Source organism: Halyomorpha halys, unplaced genomic scaffold (genome assembly GCF_000696795.3).
Source record: "Halyomorpha halys isolate HHAL.00 unplaced genomic scaffold, Hhal_1.1 Scaffold2283.1, whole genome shotgun sequence".
NCBI lineage: Eukaryota > Metazoa > Arthropoda > Insecta > Hemiptera > Pentatomidae > Halyomorpha > Halyomorpha halys.
The window spans coordinates 28,450-39,075 of record NW_027111464.1 but is presented as its reverse complement, the minus strand read 5'-3'; the positions used below and the strand labels follow the sequence as shown (position 1 = coordinate 39,075).

General features: G+C 31.3%; 1 protein-coding gene across 1 annotated transcript in view; it reads left to right on the top strand.

Moving 5' to 3' along the window:
- The window catches only part of LOC106691363 (semaphorin-1A), a 28,559-nt gene that overhangs the window by 14,735 nt on the left and 3,198 nt on the right, over nt 1–10,626 (top strand). The window contains exons 6-8 of the mRNA XM_024363604.2: nt 1,174–1,305; nt 1,922–2,132; nt 3,995–4,208. Of these exons, the coding sequence (XP_024219372.1) occupies nt 1,174–1,305; nt 1,922–2,132; nt 3,995–4,208 (557 nt within the window). The remainder of the gene's footprint in view (nt 1–1,173; nt 1,306–1,921; nt 2,133–3,994; nt 4,209–10,626) is intronic.

Sequence of the window (10,626 nt, the reverse complement as noted above, 5' to 3'; positions counted from 1 at the left end):
CAACCTTTAATTTTTCTTATTATATCTTACTTTTTTACATTTTATACCCCTGTTATTTTACACTTATGTTTTTTTCTCTTTTTTTTCTTTTTGTAACTATATTGTTTGTATCTTTTTTAGCCCTGACGAAGCCCTGCTACGTGGGGCGAAACGTTGGCTCAATAAAATAGTATAATTATCTACTATTTGAGTTTTTTTAACCGCACCCGGACCATATTCCATTCATTAATTATTTTAATTTCTCCTGTTATGAGTTTTTTCTTTGAAAGTTTTATTGATGTTTTTGACACTTGATTTTATGGTATTTATTTGCTTATAATCATCAGTCTTGTCCCATCAATATAATTTATAGTTATATTTTACCATTCATTCTGTAGTAAAGAGTAAAAACCGTGTATCTAGTTATACTAAATGCTAATTTGGTATTTACTTTGTTTATCCATGAATGGCGAAGCCCTAATTTATTTATTGATGTTGGTTATTTTTCATTTTGCTAATAAGGAAGAAATTATGTTAAATGTAATTTTATGTAAATTTTATTTTATTTATATGAATTATTATCCACCAAAGCTGTGATAATTCTCAATCTGAATTTTTTGTCGCCTTGTTACCTATAAGTTAAGATTGATTCCTATTGTTATAGTAGATTTTATTTATTTTGTTCTACAATTAAAACAATTAAGCATCTGTAATAATAGGTTCATAAATAACTACTCTAAATACATTAACTAGAAATATTTGATTGATTTTTTAAAATTCAACATTCTCCTTATAAAATATTTTTTATTTATTGAGATTTAATTTGATAGTAATATATGTAAAAAATTGTATGACTAAAAAGAGATTAATTTTCCTTAATTTTTTTTTTTTTTTATTAAATCTTTCAAATTGTATATCATACAATTGTATTGTGTTAATTATTATAGTGTGTTTTGTGTTATATTTCTAGTTTGAAGTATAGTGTAGCATTTATCTTATCTTAGATAATCAAAAAATTTTTCAAAAAAATCCAATATTGTCTAGTTTTCTTAAAGTTAGTAATATTGGCCTAGATAATGAAAAGAATTTAGTATCAATTCAATTAGAAATATGAAATAAACTTGTTATAATTTCATTTTTTTCATAGCCATATATATGTATGATTTCTGAAACTGTTAAACTTTTCATTGTTAGCTGGAAGAAAAATAGATGCTAGCAGTGTGGGTTATTCTGCATCACTCCCAAAAGCTGATATTACTGGAGGAAAACATAATGGAGATGGAGAAGTAATTACAATTACTCATGAGGATGGAAACAATTTCATTGGTAGGTTTATTTAACTTTTAATTTTAATTGTTCATTTTTAAAGAATAATTAATTGATTTTAAATATTCAAAGCAGTTGCTATTATCTAAGAATATGTTAAATTCCACAATTTTTATATGTCTGTTAGATAACCATATTATTTAAACTCATTTCTATTAAGTATGCAGTATGGTTGGTTAGAATGTGTTAGCTATTTTAACATTTGCTCAAAATGGAAGTATTTCTATATGTTCTAATCAGATTTAAATCTGAAATCTTACACAAAAACTTTTATAAGTAAATTAATCTAATTTCAATGACATATACTAGAGTTATTAAATTTGATTATATCAATTGTATACTTGAAGTTATTTTAATATTGATATGATTTCTAATTATACAGCAAATAAAGAAAACATTTAATCTATCTACCCTAGTAGTTCTATCTCTTTTAAAGTCTTTATAATAGTTAAGATTTCAACATTTTTAATCAAACATTAAAGGTTTTAGTTATTGTTTCTTTTATTTTGTCATTCTTTTCTTTCATTTCATATACTTGTTTTCAACTTATTCTTAGATGTTACCTAATCCAGTACTTTATAAAGCATTGATTATTACGCATTTTTTTTTTTCTCAGTTCCAGAAGTAAGTGCTGCAGATAGTTCAGCACTTCACTACACTGTTGAAACAATGGCTATGTCTGTTGTGGCTGCTTCATTAGCTGCTCTCCTTGTAGGATTTGTTTCTGGTTACCTTTGTGGCCGCAAATGTCATAAGGATGAGGATGATAATTTACCATATCCTGACACTGAGTATGAATACTTCGAACAACGACAAAACGTTAATTTGTAAGTTCCAGTTACTTTTGGTTGTTTATTTCTCTGTTTTACTGACCAATAAATAAATTTCTATAATCATTGTTTAGGGTCTGACTTTTTTCCCTTCAGTAATTTAGTCTAGAATTCTTAATTAATTCACTGTTTATTTAGATAATAATTAATAATAATAATATTTATGACGTTTAATTAACTACTAATTATTGAAACAAATTTATGTAATTTAGTTATTATTATTTCCTAGTTCTGACTCATCAGGATCACTAAAGACATGTAGATCACAATACTGAATCCTTAAGAAATAATGTATTCCATGCAATTGGTATCATAAATATTTACTTAATGCAAAGTAAATAAATATAACATTTCTTTTATTCTCATTATGACCGTTTAGTTATTAAGTGTCATTTTAGAAACTTACTTTTTTTTTTTTTATCTTAATCACACAATCATCAAATAACAATTTTAGTTCTTTTTGATTTTTCTAAGGCATTTGACACAGTTAGCCATAAGATTCTCCTTAATAAACTTCAAAACCTTTCCATGTCAAATAGTGTCATAAAGTGGTTTCTCTCCTTCCTGTTCCATCGTTCCCAAACAGTCGTCATTCCAAACAAACCTCTTTCCTCTCCCCTGCTTCTGTCACAAGGTGTTCCTCAGGGATCCTCACTTTCACCAACCCTTTTCTCCATTTATGTCAATGATCTTCCTGATTCCATTCACCACGCACAGTACCACCTATACGCAGACGATCTCCAAATCTATCTGTCCTTCCATCCCTCCGAAATGCTTGAGGCCATCCAAAAGATACAAGAAGATATTGACAGCATTAACCCATGGGCGTCTAACAATGATTTGAAGCTGAATGCCAAAAAAATGAAGGCCATTCTTATTGGTTCCAAGCGCCTCCTTCATACCCTCCCTTACTGTCCTCTACTATTCCTTAACAACCAACCGATTCACTTCTATCCTACAATAAAAAACCTTGGTGTCACCTTTGATCAACACCGCTCCTGGAATAACCACATTTCCCAAATCACACGCAAATCCATAACTGTACTCAAACAATTCCTAAAATTCCATAATTCCATTCCTCAGAACACTCGTCAGCTCCTAGTATCCTCTCTCGTCTTCCCCCAATTCGACTACGGATCCTTGGTGATTGGAGGGCTATCTGCAGGACTAGAGTTGAGACTGAAGAGACTCATGAATTGCTTTGTAAGATTTATCTTTGGGTTCCCTAGGCGCTCTCAAGTCTCCCGCTGGTATTCCGAGTTGAAGCGGCTCTATCCAACCTCCCGAAGGCAATACCTCCTTGGTGTTTTTCTATTTCAACTTCTTAACATCAAAAAACCTACCTATATATATATATATATATACATACCTAGATCTCCTCACTCTTCGTTCATCCATCCACTTATTAAACACCAGATTCCATCTGAATGATTTATATATGCCCTTTTATGGAACCTCCTTCTTTAGCAAATCTTTCGTCATACGTGCAACTTCCCTCTGGAATTCTCTTCCCATCTCCATTCGCCAGTCCTCATCCATTCTTTCTTTTAAACAACACCTATTCCTTCATTTATTGAATAACCAAACCTCCACATCTTTGTAATCAAATAAATAGGCATGTATTGATTAACATTATAAACAGTAGTAAAGCTAATATACCAATGTAATTTCATTCTACTATCTGAAAATTTGTAAACGCTCGCCAGAAAAAAATCTCACTATATGAACCGTGTATTTATTCTTAGGGGACATATGTCCCAGAATAAAGTTATTTTTTCATTATTTAATGAAAGATAGACAAAAAAAAATGTAATGATTTAAGTGTTATGGTTCTAAAATCTACCATTTGATTATTTTAGGAGAATGCCTGCTGAACCTAAATTGTTACCACAAGAAGAAGTCACATATGCAGAACCAGTCCTAGTGCCTCCTAATAAGACCATGAATTCACCAAAAGCAACACTTAGAAAAAATGAAAACCTGTTCCAGTTCAGTGAAAATTATAATCCCCCTTATGCAAGACCAAATCGAGATCATTTTGGTACATTAAGATCTCAGAGGGATGCTTCAAAGGTCTTTTTTTCTTTTATTATAGTTAATTATTAAAGTTTTACAGTGCTTATCACTTTGTCACTTGATTTTCCTTGAAATTATATTTATATTGAATTCATTATTGATAAACACAAATTTAATCATGAGGATAAAGAATTTTTATTTAGAAACTTTTTGAATTGATCAACTTTATTCATGTTTAAAGTTTGGCTGTTACTTTCCCTTCTCCTACTCTAGAATATCTGTTTTTTATTTTTTTATCTCTTCAGCGTTCCACTACCACAATCAAACATTACTGACTTGACATCAGCTACTTGAAGTCTTAATATATTCTTCTTCTCGTAGCATCGCCATCTTGTAAAAATTCTTTTCAAAGTTTTTTCAAACTCCTTAATACTTAAGATTTTAAAATTATTGTACAACTTAGGGTACTTCATGGATGCTGCATCTCTTATAACATAGCTTCATTTATTTGTCACCTTCTTATGAAAACTTTATTTTCTTTTTATTCTTTCTGTATAGCTTCCTTCCTTTTTTTTTTTTTTTTTTTATTATTATCATTATTTAATGTCATTTTGAGGTTATATTTTGAGCTTTTGAAGTTTCCTTTTTGGTTTTGTTTGATGTAGACTAACTGGCTGATCACCATCAAAAGAATTACAATAAATCATCAAAATTCAAGAACTTTAACTTTTAATACCTGAGATAATTCAAATGGTCCTAGAAGAAACTTTGTGAAAAGCTCTAAATATCCTTTATGTAAATAGCCTTTATAACCTTTGAAATTTTCCTATTATGACTTGTTTTTAAGGCAGTTACTTCCCATACTAGAATTCCATATAGTAGTTTGGATAGTATCACCCTGTCATAAATCAACTCTCAGTATGTTTGAACCAAGTCCCCATATCAATCTTGTTGACTTGGTCAGTGCATTTATTGTCTTTATTGGTCTTTTTGTTACTTTATCTATATATTTATTCTAATTTAATTTTTTATCATGTGGTAGGTCCAAACATGCCATGTTATTTGTCTATTCAAGTGTTTTAGAATACCATTAGAGGTAATTTAACCCAGAGGTAAATGTATTTATTTTTGTCAGAAATAAATTTAAATTTATTTCTTGTTGTTTTAGTTTTTTACTATAAAAATTACCTGATAGCTGTTTATAATTCCATATAAAATATGAGATCAGCATAATATAATTAGTGTTTTAGGGTTAAAGTTTAATTAAAAATTAAAATATTTAAATATTTATAATTTTTTTTTTTTTTTTTTTTTAATAATAACTAACTTAACCCTATCTATTCTATTCTCTCTATTACACTCTTTTAGGCCTCCTTTCTTCAATGATCAGCAACATACATTTAATCTATTACACAAATTCAATTTAAATTAAGTTGATGTGAAAGTTAATAAAACATAGATAAATAAATATAATTGAATGTAGTGATAGATAGTATAAGTGATAGAGAGATAACAATCAGGTGAAAACAAAAGTATAATAGAAAATTTGGTGATGATAATAAAATGAGCATAAAATTATTGAGTCTTAATTAAGTTTAATATATATGGCTGTAGGTATGTTAGATACAGTTTTTATTGATTTTGTGGTTAACTGGAAGGGGTTCAAGATGTATATAAATGGATTCTGAGATGAGTCTCATTTGGTAATTTGGAACAGTGGCTAAAATAGTGGTCTGGTGATATGTATGAGAGGCATCAGTTGGAATTTTTTAACTTGAAGTAATTTCTTTTGTTGGCATAACAAAGGGCCGCTGGGCCTAGGCAGAGACCCGATCAGCAAAACATTTAAAGTAATGTACAGAGATGTATAGATAACAGAGGGTATGCACCCCCTGGGGAAGATTGACCGTGTAGGCAGAGATAAACAAATAAACAGCCCTTATCTTACACGTGGCCACTTTAAACACCTCGGGAAAATACAGTCAAAGAAGAAAGCCGCCTTAATTTAAACATGAAAGGTAGGAAAAAGATCGACTTTCACCGAAGGTCATTTGACCTTCTCACCCCCTCTGAACATAGAAAAACCAATCAAAGAACAGAAATCAAAAGAAGGAGGAGTCAGAAAGAGAGGGGAGAAAATAAGCAAAAAGGGCAGGAGGACAGTTGGACACAGTTTATTATTATAGTTATTATTATTATCATATTTCTGTATCTTTCTTTTATATTTTTTTCATTTTTCGTCATATTTTTATGACTAGTTTCTGTATACGCGACGTATTTGAAATAGAAATATAACAATTAAACTGCTGGCCACCCCCCCTCCATTCCTCCATGCTTCCGATTTATTGTCAATGTCTGTTTAACCTATCGCTTTGAACAGGTAGGTGGTCCTGATTTGTTCTTTGCTCATTTAATATCATCATTATTATTTTATTTATATTTATTCTTATACGACCTTTATTTGATCTTAACTTTCTTCTTTATTCTCCGTCTGTTAATGTGTTTAAATTTTGTGTTCCCACATCTACTTTTCTTTTTTGTTTTTTTTCTCTGTTTTATATACAAGTCCTGTACTTTTTTAACTGTATATTTTACGTAATTTTAAATTTTTATTCTTACCACTTTTACTTATTTTTTTATTCTTATCATTGTTTATTCAGGTTTACTTTGTATTAATATTATTTTATGTCTTCCTTCCTTTTTTTTATATGTAATTTCTTATCACTTTATTTTTACATAATATTTATCCTAGCTCAAATTACCTTATTGTATCTTGTTGTTTTAATGTTCTTAGTTGTTTTTTATTTTGTATCTTTTTAGCCCTGATGAAGCCCTGCAAAGTTGGGCGAAACGTCAGACATTAAATAGTTATAAACTATTTGTTCTTTTTTTGACTGCAACCCTGACCATCTTTTTATATATGAAAAATTAATAGTTTATAACCTGAAATGCTTTGTCAGCCATGTGACTTACAGTGTTGAATTTTATCTCCATATTCGTCCTATGGGACCTTTTTTTTTAACAAAAAATAAACAACTAAGTATTGTATTGTACATTATTGTACAAAAAATAGATAAAATTATTTAGAAACAGTCTTTCTAATATGAGGATGGCCTTTTAAACGGTTAAGATTTATCTAGAGCCAGAGCTGAATACTACAATGGCAAAATTGAGCTTTCAATATTCTTGCATTGATTTTCTTTAATAGGTGGGGCAATTTTTGGTGTATTGTCGTCTTCAGGTGCTTCGATAGGAATTGACGGTTCTTAGAGGTCATGAGCTTCAAAAGTGCTCATAACAAATGGTACTGGTGTTCCCTTAGGCACCAGTTATCATAGTGAAATAGTTGGTTCAGATCTATCCTTTCAGCAGATGAGGGCACATTGAGGATTGACTTCCAATAGTTCAACTTCCTCAACAGGATCCTTCATATTTGCTGTACATCATGCTCTTCTTGGAGAGTACAGGGTCAGGAGTAACCCTGAAAGAAGAGTTACACCATTGTTAGTCTGTCTCTGCTGAATGAAAAATTTCATGAGGCATGCAATTAGTTGGTTTATACAATGGCATGGAGGGATTCCTGGAGAACTTCCCAATCTTCCATTATCAAACCCTGAGTTTTCATAGGCAGATTATTGGTCTTCCACAAAGTACCATTGAGATGCCGAACTTGTCCATTGCCCTGTAGATTGTATAGTGTTGTCCTGCTTGTTGCTACTCCATTTGCTGCATATAGGAAAGACTTAATGTCCTTTGACTAGAAGAATAAAGCCCCTTACTATTAGAATAAAGCCCCTTGTTCTGAGTGTGCAATAGCTCTAGTCGTAAACAAGCAGAAAAGGTTCTTCAATCAGTTGACCACAGTAGCATCAGAAATGTATACAAAAGGGAAGTGTGAAAACTCATCAATGATTGTGAGAATGTAGAAGTTTCATGTTTTTGATGGAATGGGTTCCTTAAAATCAGTATTAATTCACTTGAATGGTGAAGTAACTTTCACAAGAGCTCCAGAGCTTTTCAGAAATCTAGGCTTAAGAGAGGTTCTTACGTTTGAGCCAGTGATACATAGGAGTTATATTTGAGCAGCATTGCGATTAATGAAGATGAAACAGTACAGAACCGGGAAAGAGTGTCAGCTTTTGTATTTTCCTCACCAGGATGATATATTATGTCGTACATGAATGGTGCCAACTCCAATCGCCTCCTACTTAGTTAGCTTCTCATTTTTTATCTTAAGAAAGAATGCTATTGGTCATCCATCTCGGCTTAGAGTGGCAGCTAAAGCCAATCTTGAAGTATCGGTTTCTACTAACAGCACTTTTTATGATTCATCAATAGTTATGACTACTGATTCAGCAATCTCCTATTTAATATTATCAAATTCAGCTGAAGTCTAAGGATCTAGTGGAAATGTATGACAGTCAATTTTTTTCCTGATCTTGTCAGAAAATCAAGGGAGCTATTTTGAATAACGAGTGAAAAATCCGAGATCTTATTTTAATGAATTTGAGTTATGTGGCAATGGCATTTTCAATAATGTAATGAGGTGAAAAGGGTTTGGTTTGATTGAGTTGTAGGAGACAATGTGCCCAAAAAAATTTATCTAGGTTAGGTCAAAATTGCTTTTTTCTAAGTTGACATCCATGCTAAACTTATCAAGAACCACCATCAGCTTTTTGAGGTGTTGATTACGGTCTGGTTTATGAACTCCATTAACCGTAATATCAAGGTAAGCATATACTCCTATGAAATTCTCATCAGTTATGATTTGTTTGATCCTTTGTTATTAGCAGTTATTATTGTTTGATCCCTATTAGTTACACAAAATGTTATGCATAAAAAATGATATAGTTTACCCTTGGCTGCAAAAATGGTAAATTTCTTCATCACAGATTGGTGTTTGATGGCAATCATTTTTTAAGTTGATAGCGCTGATGTGTGAACAACTTATCGAGCTACACCATCAATATTTGGTAATGGATAAGCATCCAACAATGTGTACTAATTTACAGTCTGCAAATAATCTATTACCAAGCACTTTTTATGATTTCCATCCAACAAGAACTTGGGCTCTCCATGGTGAATTTCTGGGCTCAATGACCTCCTCTATGAGCAAACGTACCACTTCCTTTTAAATAAATTTTGAGTCAGTATCACTATATCTACAACATTTTGTAGCGATTAGATGACATTCGGTTGAAAGGTGGCTGAAGAGTCGTGGAGGCTCAATTTTAGCAACTAATATTGAGGGGAGCCTTTTACCTCTAAAATTCAAGAATATTTTAAAGTGCTCTTTAAGTATATGATGGCCTATTAGAACATCTAAGCAAAGTTTGTTAAGACTATTAGCTTACTACAGTCATATAAGTACTCACTAATTTTAAGCTTTATCAGAACATATCCTTAAATTTTAGTCCATAGGGCCGAAGATGCCATGGATATATTGCCTTCATTTGGGGTTATTTGAATTTCATGTTTTATTAAGTCCAGGCTTGCAAAACTAGTAGGACTCCCGGTTACCACCAGGCAACAACACAGTATTTTATCAACGGCACCCATAACAACTGCTTGGCACAAATGAGTTAAGAAACTACTCAAAGTTTTTGTTTCTTCAAGAATTGGTTGCTTTATTCGGGATGACAGTAACCTATTGATAATTGAGTCATATGTATTGACTCTTGTGTTTCTCAACAATAGCAGCCTTCAAGTTACAATCTCTACCCAAGATTTTTAAGGCCTAAGCTTACTGATCAATATCTTCTTGCTATTATTTTTGAATATCCAGCAGATGGCGAGTGAATATTTCAATTTTTGGCTTTACATTTATGTCTTTAAAGCGTTATAAGATGTTGAGCTTTCACTGATTAATTCATAAACACTGTAACATAGGAAATTTGTGAGTACCTTAAGTTTTTCAGGATCTGTCAGTGGTTGTGCGGAAACATTGATGAAATTTTCAAATGTTGTTAACTAATAAGCAAATTCTTTACCAGCAGTTGGAGAATCAGGTCTTGCACTTAACCTTATCTGGTTTCTAAAACTTCTCCGCGATAAGATTTTATTAATAAAATTGTTATAATGTTAAGATTGAGTGTGTCCCAGTATAAAAGGTCATACAATAAGGTCAATTTGTTAATTCAGTTTGTTCAGTCTAGTCAGGTTTGTTTTTAGTGTCATTAAAAACCTTTAAATATGAATTTTCATAAAATACAAAAAATGTTTTATCTGACCTACTTTGCAACATCAGTCGGTCGGTCTGACTGTTGTCTACCCATATCATACAAATTTCTGCCGACTGACGTTGCTAGTAAGTGAACATGGTGCATCAGCAGAAAAAAAAAATCTTGTTTTTGATTTATGTGGAAATACGTATTTAAGGGTTTCAAAAGACGCTAAAACTGAATCTTACTTGATTTTTCCTGAACAAAATTTTTTTGGTTTTTATAATTATTACCAACTTAAACTCAATTTTTAT